Source organism: Ipomoea nil, unplaced genomic scaffold, assembly GCF_001879475.1.
Source record: "Ipomoea nil cultivar Tokyo-kokei standard unplaced genomic scaffold, Asagao_1.1 scaffold1316, whole genome shotgun sequence".
NCBI classification, from domain to species: Eukaryota; Viridiplantae; Streptophyta; class Magnoliopsida; order Solanales; family Convolvulaceae; genus Ipomoea; species Ipomoea nil.
Window position 1 is genome coordinate 17,027 of NW_017617744.1, and position 23,605 is coordinate 40,631.

The following is a 23,605-nucleotide window of genomic DNA, read 5'->3' on the forward strand; positions in this document are numbered from 1 at the left end:
TAGGACAACGGGATACCAATTCAACTAGCATGCGATATATAAGACTTATTCGACCTACGAATGGTACCCGAACATCAAACTAGACATAGGCACGATAGACGGAGTCCGTTGGGACACCACGGGGGTCGGGGAACATCAAACGGGGAAGCCGAAATCCCAAGGTGGGGTAAAATCCAGCTAGTAGCCGGTGGGTGAGGGGTTACCCGCCGGCGTCGTGATTCCAGGCAGCGGGTGGCCTGCCACCCGCTGCCGGCGACTTCAAAGCTGGCAGCGGGTAGGTGGCGGGTCCCCTACCCCCACCTACCTCCCACTGACTCTTTCATCACAAAAACGCCCCGGGAACTTTAGTGGAACCCGGAACCATGCTTAGACACTTTCAAACGCAATTGATAACGACACGTCGACAATTAACGGATCAAAAGCAAGAAACATACGGTACATATCCTATCATGCTTTTCTAAACTTAATTAATACCTGAACATGCGAATTCCCACCCAATACATCAAGAACAACACCATACGAATTTCACAATACGGCCTAGGGCTCTAGACACATCCCATTTAACAAGAACACGATTCCTCTTTAAACATCATGAACAATCAAGATTAGCACATAATCATCAAGAAACTAGCTTCCATCAAGAATCACACAATCATCAAGAATCCCTTTTCATCAACAAGATTATCAAGATCGCTCATGGAATCATAACACCAATCGTCAAGAACAATATAACGAATCATCAATACACAAGAATATGGGGAAATCCTAAGAGGGGAATCATAGCTATGAAAATAGGTTTTGTTGAGACATGGGTATCTTTTATCCTTAATTAATTCCTTGGCTATGAAGGGTCTTTCTTGAAGCTTTCTTCTTTCTTGATTTCTCCTAATGGAATTCTTGGAACTTCTTGTGTGGTGAGGGATTATTGTGGTGGGGGTTCTAGGTGCCTCCTATGTCCCCTATTTATTTATCTAAGAGTCCTAATTAGGGTCCAAATACTATAGGCTTGCTAACTCTATTCATTTTAGGACTAGGGATTGGGTTTAGAGAAGAGGGCCCACGGACTATGGTGGGCCTTTTCCAAATTAATTATTGTAATTTAATTCTTTCTTTGGATTATTGATTAAATGATTAATTGGTTTTAGGGGTCGTAACACGGGGTGTTACAATGTTAATACTGATGATCAACTTGCAGATATACTCACAAAACCATTAAGTGAAGCAAGATTCTCCTCTCTAAGGCATGAAATCGGAATGATTGAAATGACATAAAGCCAAGAGAATCAAATCTGCAAAGATTCTCACTCTCGATATTCAAAATATTTGATCCATCCTTACACGTAAGGATCTGTATAAATGAGGAACACGACGTGGTTAAGTTTTCATATCTAACAAAAAAAAATTTAGTGTTTGTCTTTGCATGTGCAGATATGGGTACAGGAAGCGAAAGAACAATCACTGAGGCACAAGAAGGGAAAAACAAAATCATCAATGATCGACTTGTAACCGAGCAAGAGTTTAATCAATTTCTTGAACATTCTCAACACATACAGAGTCTTCTCCGTGACACAACGGAAAATGAGTCAAGAGAGTCATTTCACTCTGTTGGCAACCCTATAGGGTATGTCAAGGAAGACATGTGCTGGAACGAAGTGGTAGTTTTGACTACTCACCCTCAAGCACTCCTCCTAAGATGGCATCTCCTCTAAAATCCACCGCAAGCAGCAAAAAAAGAAGGCCTAAAATAACTTTGTTAGGCCATGGTGATAAGTTGTGATGTTATCATGATTGCGCTCTTCTTAATATATGACTCTATCTTTCAATATCTTTTCAATATCGTGACCAACACGAAATATGGTGTCAGTATCTAAAAGATTTTATTGAGATTCACACGATAACTTTTTGCCTATAAATTGTTTTCTCAATTCATGAGCATTACTCACTCAACCCTTAGGAAAAAGAAAAGCTTGCAGGAATGGACAAAGGGAAAGGAAAGATCAATGAAGCTGAGAGAAGAGTTACTCGCCTAGATTATCATCTGCGAGAAGCCAGCAAGCTACCAAATACCACCATCATTAAGTTGGAAGAAGATGGGGAAAGGGTCAATGTAACTTACTCCATGCCCAATACAGCAACACGAAAGGAGAATGAGACTCTTGACAAACTAGTCAATGAATCCAGGGCTAAGAAAGCATACTACGTAGAACAAGCGAAACGGCTTGCTAACGAGAGAATAATGATGATGAAAAGCTCTAACAAGCATTCAACAACTTCTCCTCCCTTTCACTGGTGTGCAATTCCTGAAGTTCCCCAACCTAGTGAGCAATCTCATGAAGATTTCACTATGGTTCACTCTCGGTCCTCAACTCATTCACCCGAACCCACTCTCTCACTTGAGGAGCTGGATGAATATGCAAAAAGGGCAAATCTGCCTGATGTGACCGAAGAGATGACACATCTGGAACTTCACGTGCCCTATCGTTTTCTCTAAATTGTTGTGTGCTGTACTCTCGTGACTTGGAACCCCCCTTTCTTTCTCTTTTAAGATTTAATAAAAGTGTTATTTTCGTGCTTAGAATAAATGCATTTCTTGACTATGTTTATCTTTGTCAGATTCTTGTTTAAAGTCACAGGAAAACTCATCACACAAATAAAATCTGGTCAAAAAGGGGCCATAAATCATTATGAGTTATCTGACAAATAAGCACATTGAAGTTGGAGGATGCTTAATAAAGAGTCGAATATTCACAGTCAAAGTCTTGCCTGGAATTGATAACTCCTTGAAGAAATTTATGAGCATTAATTGCTACGTTGAAAAATATGTGTAACTGACACATGAACATTGTAGATCTCCTGCTATAAAAGGAGGTGAATTCTTCACATCTTCATCATTCTCTTCCTCACCATGTCTCCAAAGAAACCTTTCACTAGAGGTGACTCTCACAAACTGAGAGAGGTTGCTAGGCAGATCCGGGAGGAACAAGGAGACCTTTATCCTGGCAACAGTCCGCAAGTACCACTAGACATTCTCTCTGATTCCGACTCATCTCTTCAATATGATGAGATGGCTGCCTATATTGTTGAAAAATCTGAAAATGAAGAAAGTCTTTCAAAAAGAACACAGGCAACCCCAGAGGATCCCAGCAAGTTCTATGATCCGGACTATATGGCCTATCTGAAACAAGAGGATGAAAAGGAGGCATATGCTAAGGGGGAAGAACCTGAATCATCTTCAGGATCGAACTATCCTCGTACCGGGAAGTGGTATAGGCGTATGTGGGGTGATCTGAAAAAGGCACAAGCTAAGCCATCTGAGATCAAGAAAGTCGAGAGAAAGAAAAATTAATCCTTGGGATTATGTATCTTGTCTTATGTACCGCTATCTCTCGTTATTATAATAAAATCTCAGTGTTTCTGTTTCTCTTAAAAGAAGTGAACGAAACTTTACCTGTCTCGTTTCTCATCTGTTCAATATCCCGAATCAAGGACAAACTTCTTGGAAATGAATATATTCCCTAAGGCGTGCCTTGGTCAAGTCATTCAGACACACCTTTTGAGATGTCCAACTCGCTATTTAATGGACCTTCTCATTTAAAAATGGACTCATTCTTCACCTTTCATAAGCTCATGGATAAAGGGAAGGAAATGGCCCTCACATCCGAGAACTTATCTGTGTCCGAAAAAATGTCTCATCATGATCTCGGAAGTTCAGTTGAGAAAGGTTCACCTTCTGGGAAGGAACCAGACATCTCAGAATTCTACTCCCTTGTTCAACTAACACCACTTCTGAAACACGAAGAAAGATATCGTGCACTGTACGCTGGTGCTAAAGCCAAAGTCTTGGCAAAACTGGATGACATGGAGAGACAAGGTCTCTCTATAGAAACAATGGGGGCAGATCACGAAACACTCATCGCTGAAGTATTTGCTCATGAGATCCGAAAGAAGGAGTATTTTGAGAATGCACGAAAGAAGAAGGATAGCATTGAGTAAAGGCTAGCTTGCCTACTAATGCACGAGAGATTGTAATCGTTATTATTACGTTTGTTCTGTGTAATAAATCTCTCGGAAAAAACACCCTTGTCTTTATAAAAAAGATTTGTTTGACTTTATTTTTCATACAAATCTTATGTTGTGTTAATCTTATCTATCTTCGGGTTTGGAATCGTGCCTAAGACGCTTCATCTCTATCTTATAATCCAAACCGTTTAGATGAGTCATAATGGGGATCATGTGGCCGAGAAAAAAGGTCCACCATCCCACTCTGTCTGACACAGGACGTGACGTGCATTTAATGCACCCGTAGGCACTCGAGTGCTTTTCTCTCACCTCATTAAATGATGGAATGATCAAATTTGATCTGCACACGATCTTATCATTCCCCCACTATGATCAGTTACCATATGGAGAAGAGGAACCGGTAGCTCTTTTGAAATTCAAATAATCCATCTCAAAATGGGTTACCCATAACCGGTTACCCGGAGTCAGATAAAACCCTACTTAAACCCTCTTCTCAATATACCTTACCTTTTTCACTCAACCCCCACACTCATCCATCATACCTCCCTCTCTCTCTCAATCCTTCACAATGGCGGAACTCTCACAAGCTTCACCTACTGAAAAAGAACCAGAAACACCATCAACCCTGTAAATTCCAAGCTTCCCAACTGAAGACTTGAGGTTCATTGAATCCAGAGTACCTTTTATTGTCGGGGGTAGCATGTGGGACGCACATGGATTTCTTGAATACATTTTGGATAGAAGATTTGGCGAAAACATCATTCGACTCCTCACTGAAATAGGGCTGTATCAATTCATCGCACATCTTTACACCATTAGGCATTCTATTGATGTTACGCAGTTCTACATGAACGCAACCATCTCTTCCGATTCTCTGACCATCACCTCCAGGGTTCTCAATCATGAAGTGATCCTCACCTCGGAAGACATTCGAACCACATACGGTTTTCCACACAGAGATGACTCTTACATGTCCAACCTTACCCACTATTATCACGATCCAGAAGACTTCTATGTCTCTATCAAGAACAACCAAGGTCCGGTGAAGACAGAAATCTCATGGCCGTTAAAGAAGAAGTGGTTTCGACTAAATTATGATTTCACAGTTGATATCTTCAACAAAGTTGTTGATCACAAAACTTCAGGAACTGATGATGTAACAAAAGAAAAATTAAAAATGCTGCATGCCTTTCTGAATGAAATCAAGGTGGATTGGTCAAAGATCATCTTCAACAATCTCGTCCACACCATCACCTACAACAGAAAGAGTCCTGGTGACGTCGCCAAGAAACTAGGGTATGGATTTATGGTCAGCCATCTTCTTGTCACCAAAGGAATTTTAATGCGCCCAGGAATCCGGCCAGGACCGAAAGCATGCCACATGAAACAGAAACCATCAGGTTATGACAAGCAAAAATCTTTAGAGTTAGGGATTCCTATTGAGCTGGTTAAAACCAAGAGGAAATCAAGAACTCCTAAGGTTTCAGAGGATGATCAACCTAAACCTAAACGACAAAAGCGAGAGAAGCACTCCTCTCTGATTAAGGCAAAGAAGACAGATGTTGTTCTACCTCTTCCAATTTCTCCAAAATCTCCTCAAGAGAAGACAGATCCTACTCCACCTACTCCACCACCAGAAACAATCATTGTAAAAGATTCATCCGACGAAGACAATATGACTCTTTCAAGACTCGGCAAAAAGGGTTACTTTCGGTCTCCTGTCAAGCCAAAGTTTTCCCCAAAGAAACATACTACACCGAAAGAAGTAGACACAAGAGAAGCACTTCCACAGGGGGAAGAGGTCACGAAATAAGCACCTCTCCAGGGGGAATATCAACCGAAAGTTGCCTCACCAGAAAAATTCTCAGATCCTCATGTACCAGAACTTGGTCATATCTCCTCTCCAGTTCCCCATCCACAAGAACCTACTTTGGTAGAGCAACACCTTGACGGGTTGACACAAGAACCTGCTAATGTAGAAATGGAGGCCAGTTGCTTAAATCTTCCACAAGAACCTAGTTCACCAGACAAGACGAAAGAAGCAACTGTTGCAATGATTGATGTTTCGTCTCATCCACAAGAACCTACCAATACAGAGCAGGTAATTCTGACACAAGAACCTGGATTGGTAGACGAGACAGCTGTGATGACAGTAGCAACTCCAGCCATTCCGAAAGAACCAGCCCCAGCTCCCAAAGCACCAACACCAGATCAAGTACTCCGAGCATCTATTGAAAGTGATTATCAATGAGTTATGCAGTGGCAAAAGTGGCGCACAGCCCCATTAAACACATTTGTTGAAACTTTTGAAGCCATGCAAGACGAAGAACAATTTGCACTGCAGTGGATTGGTATAGATGATGTCTACAAAACACTTCGTCTTGAAGAAATAAGACGTGTTTTCTCCTACAAGATGACCAATCGCACTCTAGGAAAAGACAAAGCTCCAATCTGCATTGAACTTAACCAACCACCATTAGATCCGGCTTTGGAAGAAGAAATGAAGCAACTTCGGTATGCCATGCTGCTATCAAAGATCAAGACCACTTTAGAAATGGAACACCAGAATGATCCAAATTGCAATGTCAGTGGCACGAAAGATGAGCATGGACGTGAAATTGAAGAAGACGAAAGTGACATGAATGAGGAAGATGAAAATGATGATGACGATGATGTTGAAGATGCAGATGATGAACATGATGACGATGATGATGACAATGACAACGATTATAATTTGGGTAATGCCGGTGTCCAAGAAGCCGATCCCGAAGACAGTGATCCAATATTGATCGGTCCTGATTATGATACCTTTCCTCAAAGATCTCTTCTAAGACAATTACCCTCTGACAGTGATGACCCGAAAGAAGCTTCACACCAAGATCAACAGGTTTCAAACGATCATCCCGAAGATTTGTCTCGTGCGATTGTTCCACATATTCCACTTGTGGACAAAACTCCTATTAAACGTGGAGTAGCAACTGAGGAAAAACTGGCAGCCTCACCTATTCTCCTCAGCTCAGCAAGTGGTGGAAAAAGGGAAGCACCACCTCAGGATGAACAAATGGACACATCGCCTACCAACATTGTAGAAGATTCAACTCCAGAGTCCCCACGGACTATTATGAACCACATGCGAGAAACTGTTCATATAGCCGAGAACATTCATTTGCAATATCTTGTTCTACGAGAAAAGGACACGAAAGTCTTAGATGATTTATGCAAGAAGGTCGATCTTCTGATGGCTGCCCAATTCTCAACCTCAGCCTCCACCTCAAGAACAGCCTCAACTGTCGCAACACACTCAATCAGATCACAAGTTCCTTGGGCGAATTGCGAAGAAACTTCATGAACTTGACACCACCATGAAAAAAGTTGCACGGCAACAACACGAACTCAAACATTCTCACTTCGGCCTAAAAGAGCGTGTTGACCTAGCCTGCACAAAAATCGATACCTATCAAGATAACTCATACCAACTGGGAGAATATGCTCTTCAAATTCTCGGATATGCCCAGGACATCTTGGTAGCAGTAAGTAAGCTTTCCACTATTCCTCCTACCACTTGTGCCGATGATGCTAAAAAGGGGGAAAAGAGAGATGACGACAAGGATAAGGATGATGATCATCCGAGAAATAACACGAAAGATCAGTCTCCAGAAGCAAGACACTCGCCTTCTCGAACACCAAGAGACTCTGGCCGAAGAAACACAAATCCATCCCATCCTCCATCAAGGTCTCGTGGTCACCATTCCTCAAAGCCAAGATACCATGGTCGATACCAATCCAGATCACTTAAGCCTCGCCAATCTTTTGGTTCTGAAGCCAAGTACATCTTCACGGGTTTCTCCAAGAGAGAACAGACGAAACTAAGGCAGAAACTTATGAAGAACAACAAAGTAACTATGGATGGCATAGGAAACTTTGTGGACTTTGTTCCCTATGAAGAAGGAAGTGGTAAACGTTTTGAGGGTTGCAACGTTCCTACCTGGCTTAAAACAAGAGACAATCACACAAGGCAAGATCACATAAGCACCCAAAACGAAAGGATCAAAAGAGAAAACAGAGAACTGTGGAAGAAGCATGATGAAGAAATCAAAAGAAGAGAGGATGAAGCAAAGGAAAGAGAAAGAATCAGGAATCTCATCGAAGATCTTTCTAGTGTAACCAAAGACTCTCCACAAAGTGTTATTCACAATGCAGCTTTCAAAGTGCACAAAGAGTCAGGAAAAAGTTATCAAGAAGGAATGAATTCGTTTCAGCTAATTTCGTGGTGGAAAGCTGGGATAGTCGAAGGAAGAAACATTCGTGAAGTCTATAACAACTACACAAGCTTAAATATCAAAGGAAAACATGAAGATCTTGTCAAGACGAATCCGATTAAGATCTTCAGAAAAAAGATCAATGAGGAAATAGACTTCAAAAGAATTCTCAAGCAACAAAAGGAAAAAGACGACAAAGAACATAAGGAAGCTGATCAACAGAAGTCAAAGCTCTTAGAAATGTAAGATATCTTTCGTTCTGTTTTCATCATAAAGTTTTTGTAATTCTCACTATCTTAATATGAAACTCTCATTGTCACACATCTCGTGTCACTTGTCTGAGTTATTTGTCCTTGTCTTACTTGTTACTGCTTTCATCCTAGAAGAGACTTGCACACTCTCACGTAAGGCTGCTTTATAATAGAAAAATTCTTTATGGAATCATTTTCAGCCTTACAAGAAGGGTATAGGTTTTGGCATCATCAAAAAGGGGGAAATTGTTAGGAACCTTGTATTAGGATTTTGATGATACCAATGTAATGTAGAAAGTAGACCCCTAACTATTAGCTTTTTCGATCGCTGCTTTCGTCCTAGACAAGAGTTGCCATAACTCCCCTGTAATTCGTGTTAAGCTAGACAAACACACGAAAATGAGTTATAACTAGTTGATAGGGTCTCCAAGACGAAAGAAGACACAAAGCATGATGAACAACAACGAAAGTCAAGCAGGAATTGTCAACTACCACGAAAGGACAGTTTTGTTAAAGACGATTCTTACCAAGCATTACTTCTCTTCAACAACGAGAAAAATGTTCTATCTGTCTGATTTGACAACACCCTAGGACAATAAGGATCTCATGGGGACACGATTACCAAGGAGCATTAAATAAAGAGGTACATCTCCTGGAGCTAAAGGACAAAACCCTAATGCTTCCCATACTTTCAACGGCTACATGGTACAACCTCATTAATGGAGCATTTAATGCATGGAGCTCCCCGGTCCTTATCCAATGGTTAAAAGGTTCGAAAATTTCATCTCTCTTCAACGGATGAATTTTCATCACATATATAAACCCACCTTCATCAACTAAGAAGGTGCTGGTTCTTTTCACTCGACTCATTTACTTGCAAAAGCTCTTGAACGCTCTCAAATCTCTAAAAGCTTTTGTGAACCAGTGTTAAGGTGTTAAGTTACTTGAAGAAGGTTATTGATCATTTACTTACACCTTAAAGAAGTCTTGCCATTTGTACGAAGCAATCATCTCTCACAGTCAAGACTTCATCACGTTGGAGAAATCAAGAAATCATTTTCTACCAACCTCAACTCTGAAGAAGAAGTTGATAGAGGCGGAGTAAACTCGAGGAGTTGAAAAACCTACGAAGGCTGTCCGGCTTAGTGATCAAGGAGGTCTTTGTGTAATTGTACTAAAGAGTGATAGTGCAATCCTTCCATCAGTTGTGGAAGAAGAGTGGAGTAAGCAACGTTAGCCGAACCACTATAAAATCTCTTGTCCCCTCTATCTCCTTACTTACGCATTTTCCTTCTGCATTCATATTATTCTCATTATCACCTTTACCGAAAGCTTTACTCATATCGTAAACTCGTGCAAAGCGAACAAACGAATTTGACATTTTCGCTGCGCCAAAACACCGAAAGGTGACTTTTAGGGCATTTCACGAAAAGAGTCTATTCACCCCCCCCCCCCCTCTAGACTCTCGCTACACTCTATCGGGACCAACACAGAGTACAAGTGGAAACACAATCTATTACAAACCGGGTAAGATCAGCACCCACAATCGACCAGAAAGACTGATAAAAAGTCGGGGTCATCACGTCAGGCCTCGGGGATTTATCCGGGGACATAGAGAAAAGAGCCCATTTTATCTCCTCGGCATCCACTGGTCGCAGCAACTGAGTATTCATGTCATGAGTAATACGACATGGTACTCTACGGAGTATACTGTCATCACAGGATGCAGAATGAAAAATATGTTCATAGTACCTTAGGATCTCCGTGTTCATACTTTGCCCCTCTACCCAACGTCCTTCATTATCCTGAATGCGCCACAAAAAATTATTGCCCCACCTGCTCGTCGCTGCTTTGTGAAAAAATTTGTATTGAGGTCACCTTCTTTAAGCCACAGCTGCTTGGACCGCTGCCTCCAGTACACCTCCTCCTGAGCGAGCAACCTCCGCAGCTCATCCTCCATATTCTGGAACCGCTCCACATCACTCGCAAGTTGGCTACTCCTTAACCCATTTAGAGAACACTGCAATTGTCTCACCTTGCACCGAAACGTTCGAAAATAATCCCCACCCCATCGTTTCAGTTCTGCCCCGCAACACTCAACCTTCTGTTGGAAGTCACCACTAATGCCCCGCAACACATGCAGATTAAACAACAAAACTAGCACAACGGAACATAAAAACGAAAAATGGATAAAAAGAAATCCAACGGGGTGTTATGCCACGTCTACCAAACCCGGTAAACGCTACGGCGAACAATCTGCAAGTGTATAAAACTATCCCAAAACATCAATCTAACTACATTGGGCGCACAGGCCACAAAAACCACAAGATAAAGGTGCTAAGCTACCAGGCTCTAGACATCGCGCTCGTCTAAACATCACCTGAAAGATACAAAGATAAACATGGGACGACGCCCGGTCAGCGATAATGCTGGTAACCCACCAATACCGTTAAGTATCATATATAGGTAGATATAAGATAGAAAACCATTTTCGAAACGGAATACATAAGTATATAAGTTAAAAGCCAAGATCGAAAGACAACACAAGACTCATCACTCTCAAAGATAACACCGGGAACACATCCCAAACCACAAAGGTTACCACAACACGAAGGAAATACAACTCACCCGTGGCAACACATGCCCTTGTGACTACACACGTCGCAAGAAAGAGAACTCACCACAATGGCTACACAAGCCCTCGCGACATCACACATCACGAGTTGATATGCCTTCCTTATGCCCTGTTCCAACCTTATGGCTACCCCCAACCTTATACCTTCTTCAACCATTACGTCCAGGACCCCTGTACAGCCAAGTCCAACCTTATTCCGCCGGGACCGTCGTCCCCCACCAACAACCTGCCTATAAGACCACCAATTTCATAGTACACGAGGTACCGTACACACACATGGCACACATGCCCGGATAACACATGTTATCCCCCAATCACGTGAACCTTTCTCGAAGGAACACAGCTTCATAATCACGTCACGGCCACCACGAGGACCGCTGCAATACCTTGGTGACTAGCGTCCCATACCACTAATCGTGCAATCCAGGTAAAGCCACACACGCACAACAACTCACACGAGTCAAGCAACGGATTACAACGAAGGTATGAAACATACTCAATCAAGGAATTGGTCACCACCCAACGACAACAACGATGTATAACACAAGTTAACATCAACCACACGGAAGGTACGAACAACACACACGCTAGCATTAAGACAACAAACTAGCATGCTTAACAACGGGGAAACTCAAGGTAATTCCGAGGAACACACAAGACACCTCTTGGTTCAACGAAGCACAATGTTGAACACTTAGCACGATTCAAGACACCAAAGAGCCTACATGGATACCTACCATATAGTTCTAGACCTATGAAATATCAAGAAGACGCTCAAATAGTTCCACAAAAGAACAAGGGGAAGTCAAAAGATCAAATACCGAGACAACCGAATCACGGGGAACAAATCCCACTCCAACTCCAACCATGTACCCGCGGGTGGACCTACGGGTAGTGCCCCACCCGTGGTTCCACCCGCGGGAACAGTATCCCACGAGGCTGTGTACCCGCGGGTAGGCCGGCGAGTGGTGCCCCTCCTGCCGTTCCGCCCGCGGGAACATATCTGTTCCATAACTAATCCCTTCGGGGATTTTCTTCTCCAACACAAATTCAAGTCTAAAACATGCCAAATCTCACCAAATACAACAAAATGACTTGAACCATGGAAAATGCCAAGCAATGGCACAAAGGAACCCAAAACACAAGCTCTAGATATGCAATATCACAAGATAAATGCATAAACCCTCACATTTCATAGCAAAACACAAGTAGAATCCAAGAAATCACATATAGGTAAGCAAAATAGGTTTTGTAGAGCATGGGTTACCTCTTGTAGAGCAAAAGACTTCACTTTACACCACAACAAGCTCCCCACAAAGCTTACTTCTCAAACCCACTTCAAGATCAACCCAAAAGATCATAAAGATCCTACCTTTAAGAAAAAGACAACTAAGATAGAACCAAAAAGACTAGACAAGCTTAGATCTTACCCTCCTAGATGCCCAAATAGGTGAAAGGTTGAATCTTGGAAGCAAAACTTGGAATCTTGACAAGGGTCTCAACTTGGCTTGAAGAATAAGCTACTCTTCTTTTCTAGAGAGAAGATGGAGATATTTTCTAAGGATTGTAAGGAATTAAATGAAGAAGTCTTCTAGGTTTAGGTTACAATACTAACTCTTGATGAAAAGACAAGGATACCCTTACTAAGCTTTAGAAACTGTAAGGAACAAGGGAACTCCTCTCAAAGCACAAGGTACAACACAACTTAAAGATTGACTAGTCAAATTCTAGTCCTTGAGTATTAAAAATCAGGATTTTAGGAATCAATTCCTCAAAAGAATTAGAATTAATTACTCAATTAATTCATGGATTGAAATGTGGATTTTTGGGGTGTCACACCCGCTGCCCGCAACACCATTCCAGCGGGCAGCCGGCGGGTGGTGGTCTGCCCGCCGGCCACCCGCTGGAATAGTGCCCGGCCGCCGGCGGGTGGGCCTCCACCCGCCACCTACCCGCTGGAATCCCAGCTTGGTTCGTGGTGTTTTTCCCCGTTTGATGTTTCCCCGTGTCCCGTTGTACCCCGGTTGCCATGTATGAGTCTCGTTTGGTGTTTTAGGCATCGTTCTAGGATTCTATGTGTAATACGTGTCATTATTGTTGTGTCTTGCTTGTTATGCGATTATGTGTTGATTGATTGGATGATGATGAGTATCGTGGTCATTGCGCAATGGCCAGTGTGGCTAATGATGATGATGATGTGATGATGAGATTGTGATTGGTGGAAAATAAATTGTTGGCGGTTGGCACCACTTGTGCCCGGTCATTGTACTAAAGGTACAGGCTATAGCGGTGACTGTGCTAAAGGCACACACCCACCTTAGACCTGCTTGCCGTTGAGCATGGGTCAGGTTATAAGTGCTGCGGTGTCATGTCAGAGCTATATGCGCTAACCTCTTGATATTGGCACTAGAGGTGCGGATCATTGAATGGCACTGCGGCACCATCTTGATATGTTGGTGGTTGAAAGGTGGGTTCGTCGGTGGGGGCATGTGGTTGCCCGGAGGCATAAGGGTGGGGATATAAGGGTGTCCTAGAGGTATAGGTTGGAACTGATATAAGGACGGAGGGGAGTTATACGGTTGGAACTTGGTATAAGGGTGGAGGAAGAATTGTGTGCTTTGTTGACTAATTGCTAATTGATTGTATTGAATGCCTTAGTTGCCTTACTCGTTATTTGCATGATTATCTACCCGTTATGTCTTGCATTGCATGTTTAGGACGCATGTTAGTTTCTATGGTTATTCTACGATATTGAGTCTGATAATATGCCTCGAGTCTTGTTCTTGGATTTAAACTAGAGTCTCGTAAGTATCTTGAAATTTAGGGGTGTTACAGTAACCGCGAGCAAGTTACGCACAACTGCCCCCGTAAACATATCACACCAGTCCCCCGTGGCAACCACCCTATCTAGACGCTCCTCCACCCAGTGATGAGTTCCCCTTCCCTTCTGGCAGGTAAACTCATGCCCCACCATACCCAGGTCTGATAAACGACACTCCAGTAAAACATCAGTAAAGCCCGGAATTAGGTTGTCTGGATGCGGAATAATCCCCCTCTTCCCACTATGACTCGCCCATACCCAGGTCCGATAAACGACACTCCATTAATGTCGTCGATCACAAACCAAGGAAGGTTGGAATGACCCTTCAATGTACGTAGCAAATCCCATGCCTGGTCCCATCTCGCCCTTTCGAGGAAACCATAAAAACAGGTAAGGCGCCAAGCAGGTTTGCCCGGCTTTGTCACCTTTACATCGATGTGGTTTCCTGAGTACCCCAAGAGAGACGCCATACTAGCTTCCTTCCAAAACAACGCCAAACCTCCTCCTATCCCCACCCTATTTACACAGTGACAGCCGTCAAACCCTAGCTTGACTCTCACCCGCTCCACCTGAATAGTAGTAGCTTTTGTCTCCATGAGGAAGACAAAATCAGGTCGCTGCGTGGACACATAGCCCAGCAATTCACGAACTGTTCCATTGCCACCCAATCATCAGCAGTTCCAGCTAAAAGTACTCATGGCGATGGGCGGGCTTGGTTCACCGTGTTAGTAATGTTATTATTCTCTATATTATTTCTATTGTAATAGGATTATTATTTTATGTGGTGTTAGTTAGTTTGACTTAGATTGGTCTATTAGGTAGGAGAAGATTACGTTACCTAATCTCTTTAGTATTGTAACTCCTATCTTATTAAACTGATTGATTTTCCTCTCTCATCTGGTATCAGTTTAGCCTTAGGTTAGATCCTCCTATTTTTCCTCCTCCTCCCCCAAAATGTTGACAAATTCATCTGAAAGAACCATCAACACCACTGCCCCACCGTCGGCCACCACCTCCAATCCCTATCCTCGGCACATCACTTTGTGTAGATAAAATTAACCTCCATAAATTACCTGTTTTGGCGTACGCAGCTAGTCCCGTTCCTCAAGGGCTAAGAGCTGCTAGGATTCGTCGACGGCAAAATTGCATGTCTACCGCCAACCGTCGACGGCTCCCCTTCCGGCTACTCCCTATCCGGCGACTCCGCATCCGGCGTGGCCACTGCCGGTCCGGTCCCTAATCCGGCGTACAAATCATGGGTGAAGCAGGATCAATCCATCCTCTCGCTTCTCGTCTCCTCCATGTCCAACCAGGTGCTTCACCTAGCGGTTGGCCGGAACACGACGAAGGAGGTGTGGGACTCCATTACTGCCGCCTTGGGCTCTAGCACGCGGGCTCTCTTCTTAAATATCCTTGGGCAGTTCCAATCACTGTGTCAAGGGAACTCATCGCCGGCGGACTACATCGGGCAGGCGCAGCTCATCATGGAGGCTCTCGCACTCGCCGGCCGGCCGGTATCGCTCGACGAACAGAATTTGTGGGTGTTCAGGGTACTCCGATAGGAGTTCAGAGCCATGGCAGCGTCCCTAACGGTGAACGGTAATTCGGTCTCCCTTCCACAACTGGCCGATTTCCTGCATGCGTAGGAGTTCATCTACTCCGATGAACTTCCAACGACGATTGCCGGCGGCGCATCCGGTGGCCCTCCAACAGCGATGTACGCAGGCCGAGGCAGGAACCAGGCCAGTGATGGCTCCTCCAGTGGGCGTCACGGCTACAACAGCCATGACTGTGGCGTACAAGGCCGCGGTGGACATGGTAGCGGACAGCAGCGGTGTTAAATATTCCAGGCGCACGGCCACTTGGCGATCTACTATTATAAGCGCTACACCACGCAGCCCCGGCTCAGGGGAACGTTGCAGTTTGAGGCGATGAGGTGACAACGTCGGTCAGCGCGTGGTTCCTGGATACGGGGGCGTCGGCCCATGCTACGCCGGACGCCTCCATGATGTCGCAGTCTGTGGATTACAATGGTGGAGATGTGCTTCGATTCGGTAATGGCACAGGTTTGATTATTTCACGCGTTGGGTCCGCATCTATTTCTTTCGTGTCTAAACCGTTAAAACTCTCACACGTGTTACATGTGCCAAATTTGTCTGTCCCGTTATTATCTTTCAAAGATTTACTAATGAAAATAAAATTTTCTTTGAATTTCATAAAGATTGTTTCATTGTGAAGGATTCGATAACTCGGGCAATTCTGCTTAACGGGCCCACCTCGGGCGGTCTGTATAAGCTCCCACTATCGCAATCTCATTTTGCATTCCTTAGTTCCCGTACCACTCCCGTGATGTGGCATGGCAGATTGGGCTATCCTCACAGTCAAGTTCTCAATAAAGTGTTGCAACTCTGTCCCGTTGATTGTAATAAATTCAAGTCCACAATTTCGTGCACCGCATGTCATCTCGGAAAAGCCTCCCGGTTTCCTCTAGATAGGGTGTTTAATTCTATTGAAAATGTACTGGACTTTTTGTATACGGACATTTGGGGTCAGCCCCGGTCCTCTCAAGTAGTGGTTTTAGATATTTCCTATTATTCGTGGATGACTGTACTCGTTTTTGCTGGTTTTATCCCTTACGGGTGAAATCAGATATTTATAAAGCTTTTGAGTCGTTTCGAGTCATGGTAGAACGCCAATTTGAGCGTTCTATCAAGTCTATTCAGTCCGACCTGGGAGGAGAATATCGCAAACTACATAAAATATTTCAAACTCTTGGTATCAACCATAGACAATCTTGCGCCTACACACATGAACAGAACGGTAGGGTAGAGCGCCGGAATAGACATATTGTTGAAACCGGTTTAGCTCTTCTTGCCGAAGGCTCAGTACCTCTCCAATATTGGGATTATGCCTTCGAAACAGCCACATGTCTCATAAATTACCTACCCTCGTCAGCACTACAGTTTCAAAGTCCATATTTTCGTTTGCATAAAGTGTCCCCACCTTACACATTCCTTTGAGTTTTCGGGTGTTGGTGTTACCCATATCTACGCCCTTACAATAGGCACAAGATAGAGTAACGCTCCACCCCGTGTGTATTCCAAGGTTACCCACCATCCTATAGGGGTTATAGATGCTTGGACTTAACAAGTGGAAAAAATATATATATCTGTCGCCATGTCTGATTTGACGAGTCTGTTTTTACTTTTTTAGACTCAATATTGCAGGACAAGCAACAACAATCTGATCATTCTATATCATGGGCATCCGGGCCCGTAGCGACACATTCTCTATCAGCTCTGCCCCTAGCAACTGCTTTGCCCCTACCAGGGACCGCTTCGCTCATCCTGGAATCCGCACATCTAGCCATTGAGGGTCCCATAGCGACCGCCCCGGCTAGAACACGGGCTTCTCGTGGGCCACCAACTCAAGACCGTGGGCATGTCATGCGCCTACGACATATGACTCGAGGCACAAACGAGCAATTTCATGCTTTATCTGCGAACACTGACCCAACGTGTTACTCGCCGGCTGTGGGCCACCCACAGTGGCGTGATGCCATGGACAAAGAGTTCAATGCATTGCTGCATAACAACACTTGGTGGCTTATACCGACCCAGCCTGACACATTGGGTGCAAATGGGTCTTTCGCACCAAACGCACCACAGATGGGTCAGTAGAGCGCTATAAAGCACGACTTGTGGCCAAGGGCTTCAACCAAGTCGCAGGTGAAGATTCCTTGACACCTTCAGCCCGGTGGTTAAGCCAACCACGGTACGACTTCTCTTCTCTCTTGATGTGTCCAAAGATTCGACGCTACGCTAGTTAGACGTACAGAATGCCTTTTTAAACGGCTATCTAGCTGAAACTGTGTACATGAAGCAGCCGCCAGGGTATGAGGATCCCACACACCTGGACTATGTATGCCATTTAAGAATACACATTCACACAATGGCAACTACATGCCGCAGTGACAACTACATGTCAAAAGTATCATAGTTCCAACCTTATGCCCTGTTCCAACCTTATGGCTACCCCCGGCCTTATTTCAGTTCCAACCATTACCTTCTAGTGCCACCCTGTACTTTTGAGTCCAACCTTGTACCGCCAGGGACCGTCGTCCCCCCTCCAACATGGCCTCCAACATACCGCCGAACTCTCAATACACGAGGTACCATTAATTTCATTCACATAGCCTCCAACATATGAGCCAAGCTCAGGTAACACAGCACCAATTTCAATCATAGTCACACACAAGATCATCACCATTACCAAGAGGACTAAGGTTCCACAATAACCTCAATCAAGTATCAATCAAATGTACAACGATTACTTACGTTCATATCATAGGAATCAATCAATGGATCACAACCAAAGACATGAAACCATACTCAACAACGAAGGATCACAATTCGACACCAAACGATGGTCAACACAAGTTGCCAATCCCAATAAGAAAGAACAAACTGCACATACTAGCATTTCAACATCAAACTAGCATGCTTATCAAACGGGTAAACCAAAAGTAGTTCCATAGAACATTCTAGACTCACAATAGTCCAACGAATCAGAAAGTCGGACCCTGAGCACGATTCAAGACACCAAATCCTACATGGATTCCTAACATACCATTCTAGACATACGAAACTTCAAGGAGACTCAGAAATAGCCCAATAAAGCAACATTGGGAGGTCAAAACATCAATACCGAGTCAAAAGAATCACGGGGAACGAATCCCCGCCAACAGCCATACTTGTTCCCCGCGGGTGGGGCCACGGGTGGACAACCACCCACGGTTCCGCCCACAGGTACCAACCCACGAGGCACCTGTTCCCCGCGGGTGGGGCGGCGGGTAAGCCTCTGCCCGCCGTTCTGCCCGTGAGTACCACCTGTACAACAACAATTCCCTTCGGGAATTTTCAACAACAAATCCAAAACACCCAAAATCTCACACACAACAATAATATGACTTGAACCCAAGAAATAGCCAAGCAATGACATTCAAGAACCATAAGAACAAGCTCTAAACATGCATCACCACAAGATAATGCATCAAATCTCACAAATCAATACAAGAATCACAAGTAGAAGCCAAGAATCATCGTATAAGTAAGAAAATAGGTTTTGTTAAAGCATGGGTTACCTTTGTAGCCTAATAACTTCTTCTTTTCACCCTTAGAAAACCTTTCCTAAAGCTCCTCTTCCACACCAACTTCATACACAAACTAAAAGACAACAAAGATTCTATATTTAGGAAAAAGACACCTAAAAGGAAGTTAAAAACACCAAAAGACCAAGGATCTTACCCTCCCCTATGCTCAAGATGAAGAAAGTAGGAATCTTGGAAGCCAACTTGCAAGATTTGGGATGCCCAAATCCTAGCTTGGAGAAGAAGCTACACCTTTTTAGAGAGAAGCTAGAGATTTTTGTGTTTAGATTGTAGGTTGAATGAAATGAAGGAGTGTTGTTAGGTTAGCTTGAACCACAAACCTTAGGTAGAAAGACATTCTTACCCTTACTAAAGTTGGAAAGACAAGGAAGCAAGGGCACAACTCAAGAAGCACAGGTAGCTCACCGGTTACATCGAATCCCAGTGCCTATTTTCTTCCCTGTTATCGAATCCTAATGCCTATTTTCTTCCCTGTTCAATTTTAGCTATGGATGCTATGCTTTAGAAAATTGTTTAAAGTGGGAATTTTTCAATTTTAAGCTATGGATGCTATGCTTTAGAAAATTATTTAAAGCAAGATTTGAACCCCTAACCCCTTATTTAATAAATCAAAGCCTCTTCCACTTAAGCTACTTCGACCTTTAAGTAATTATCTTGGAGTATATATTATATTATTTGGACTTGAAGGATTATTTATATATAAAAGTATTTTCCTAAAGAAAATCATAAATATGTTGAGAAGGATTTTGATCTACCAAAAGCTATGATTTGCCAAGAAAGTTCCATTTCAAGAATTATATAGATGAATATATATGTTTTGGGAAATGTTCTACTTGATTTTGAGAATATATGCATGAGATATATATTTGATCACAAAGATATTTGGAACTTATTCTATTATTTTCCTAAAAATACTTAATTTTTGACATCGTATATTTTGGGAAATACTATGTATCCCTAGAAAGATTTTATCAAGAACATTTTATCTATAAATTGTATAACCCCATGGATTCCTCTTTAAAATTTGGCTCCGTGAAGCCTTTATATAGAGTAGAAATGAGTAGAATCTATGAGATTTTGTTGTGTTTATGTTTGGAAGTGATTTAGTATTTGTTTGTGAGTTGTTGCGATTGTTTTGGACTTGTTTGGATTGGATTATGTAGATGAAAAACCTTCTGGTGCACAACACAGTGTGCACCAGATCAAAGTCACGGCCCTAGTCGCGGCCCATCAGGAGGGCCGCCGGCTAGAGCCGTGCTTGCACTGGACTAGGGCACGGCCCTAGAGAAGGGCCGCCACCTAGTCCCAGTGAAGTGACGGGGTACAAGGGGCAGACCATTAGGAGTCCCGCCCTAGGTCCCTGACTTTCATTCTAAGAAGAATCTGTGCAGTGGCCGGGCCCTTGTGGCTTAGCTAAGAGTCATTTCGGGCAGAGTGTTACGAGCCCTTGTGGCTCAGCTCTTCGGGACCGTCTTGATGCACGTTTTGGCTTTGATTTCATTGAATTTGGATCTAAAATGAGTATGTTATGATGGTTTTAGTGATGATTTGTTACACAGAGTATATATTTGCTAGTTCACTATGTATGAAGAATTAGTTGACTAAGTGATCTATGATGTTTTTATTGAGTAAAGAAGCATGATCAATTGAGAATATGATTTATTATGAAAGCATGACAAGATTGTGATATTTGATCAATGTGAAATGAAGCTCATATTGTTGATAGAATGAATAGAATTTGCTATGTTGCAAACCGAGCATGATGTTATATTCTTAAGTATTTCATGATATTTCATACATGGTTTAGAAGCATATTATAGAGCATTTTGGCATTTCACATATTTCATATTTCAAAAAGGCATAAGGGGCCAACGTGAGCCCAAGTATTATTATCGAAAACCATGAGCATATGTATAGCATTCTTTGATGCATTTGAGAAGTAGTAAAGTTGTTGCATGAGAGATATATTTATGTATTATCTATATCGGTGAGGTTTTAGAGGACCCATTTGGACTATCTCCTCTCGGATGATTGTTATGGACAATACGGTCCCAGTACATGTAACGCGGCGTATTCCCACGTTACGAGGTTGGGAACTGCCCGCCAGGCATGGAATCTTGGTCAGGGGGTGTGCACAGGGATAGTTCGATACCTGATTCCACAGCACGCGAACCATGAGATTGGTTACGTAGACGGTAGGAGATATCGGGTCGGATTTACGCCGCTCCCGATAGGGCAATTCACGCTACAGTGAAACCCTGAGCCATCTACGAACGAAGAGAAAAGACAGTGAGTCAAGAGAGACTCAAGAGAAAAGAAAGTGAGTCAAGAGAGACTCAAGAGAAAGAAAGTGAGTCAAGAGAGACTCATGAGAAAGAAAGTGAGTTAAGAGAGACTCAAGAGAAAGAAATCGAGTCAAGAGAGACTCAATACACCTGCACGAGATTGCATATAAGTATAAGTATCTTATTGCACGAGATTGCATATGAGTGTGAGTATATTATTGCACGAGATTGCATATGAGTAAGAGCATATTATTGCACGAGATTGCATAAGAATATGAGTATAGTATTGCACGAGGTTGCACATGAGTAAGATTATGGTGTTGCACAAGATTGCATTTGAGTAAAGTATCGCATGAAAGTACATGATGTGAATGTTGACTTATAATCGTTTTGTTGTATTAGAAGTCTTGTTTATCAAATTATGAGATGAGAATATGAAAGCATGAGAATACCTGTTATATAGTTTATTAGCATGATCCTATATGTAAGCATGTATTGCTTGATAAGTTATTTGAGAAATTATATGTTGATGAAACTAAGTGATCAGTCTTATATATATATATATATATATATATATATATATATATATATATATATATATATATATATATATATATTATATGAGCATGCCAGCTGATATTAAGGTGCAAGCATCTAGAAAGTATGTGATAGATTTAAAGATGATTTGAGATGAGTTATTGTTGATAAAGAAATCAAATATTTTCAAACTATATCTATAGTACTTTACAGGGTTGAGTGTGGTTATCCTTAGCTTTGTGCTAACGGGTGTTTTCCTATTTGTCTATGTGTTCCTTGCAAAACCCCTTTCAGGTGGGCCCAACAGGGTGAAGAAGTCGAGTTAGATTAGTCTCGTAGTTAGATATATCTAAACTCTAGTTTTATTGATGATTATGTTATGGATTTTAGACTTATCGACTCTATGTTCTTTTGAGGATGTTGTAGACTTTTGGGGTGACGTTTTTCCCCCTTATGTTTCCAGTATTTTATTTAGATGCCAGACTTTTACTTATTTCTAGTTTTACCCATAGCGTGTGCAATCACCACGGAGTGGTAGTTGTGGCGGTGACACTCCCACTATTTATTTATTAGTTATTTCCACTACTTAGTTTATGTTAATGACTGTTTAGAGTTATAATTAAGAGTTAGAAAAGTGGGGTGTTACAAATTGGTATCAGAGCGGTACAAACGGCGGGAGACTTAGGAAGTTTGACCCTTAAGATTGAGTATAGAAACTCTAAGTGAAAGTCCTAGGAAGGACAAGTTAAGGAAGGTGTTGGTCCAAAAAGAGGTAAGGTGAAAGTCTAGAGGGGGGGGGGGGGTGAATGGACTTTCAAACTGTTTCGCACAGCACAACAATTGCTAAGCCAGAGATAAACCAAAACTCTTAACTAGATTGTTAGAGTATGGTGCACAGCGGAAATAAATAAACATAAAGTGTGTGTGAGATTGTGTGAGCAGTATATCTCGTGTAGAGCGAATATGTAAAGAGCGGTAAGTAAAGAAAGCAGTAAAGAACACAAGACAATTATAGTGGTTCGCGAGGTGGTGTAATCCTCCTACTCCACTTGCTCTTATCTCCAAGAGCAATTCACTATATCTACCACTTCTTGGTTCCAAGATACAATGAATTTCTGTGATCTAGTGCTTTGATCACAAAGCCCGCACTAATCACGCCCAGTGACACTACACAGCTGCTTCGGGTTTCACGTCGCCGCGCTACTATCCCAGGATTTCACGACTCCGCGTTACTTTCCCCCCGTCTTCCACACTCCGGTAGAAACGTATCCCGTGATCTGGTGCTTTGATCACCAAGCCCACACCAATCACGCCCAGTGCCTCCGACACTGCTGCTTCGGATCTCACAGCTCCGTGTGACAATCCAGGATTTCACAGCTCCGTGCTACTTTCCTCCCTTCTCTTGTATTGCTCCAAAACAAGTGTTGTCTTTCTTCCAACTTCTGAGACTCTGTAGATGATCTTCAATGATGCACAGGTCTCTTTGATGAAGATAAACACTCTGAAATGATTTCTCTTGATAGCTCTGAGTGTTTTCTCTCTTTGAATATATCAAGTAAAGCACTTGATATTTTTGCTCTGCTTTGCTCTGTTTAAGAACTCTCAGAATATTTCTCTTTGAGGCTCT

At 42.7% G+C, this 23,605-nt stretch overlaps 1 protein-coding gene across 1 annotated transcript; it reads left to right on the forward strand.

The window, feature by feature from the left end:
• Nucleotides 1-7,382: 7,382 nt before the first annotated feature.
• Nucleotides 7,383-8,525, forward strand: LOC109185129. The gene is made up of 2 exons (XM_019335103.1): nucleotides 7,383-7,860; nucleotides 7,969-8,525. Exons 1-2 carry the CDS (start codon nucleotides 7,383-7,385, stop codon nucleotides 8,523-8,525), a joined length of 1,035 nt encoding a protein of 344 aa, XP_019190648.1.
• Nucleotides 8,526-23,605: the final 15,080 nt, after the last annotated feature.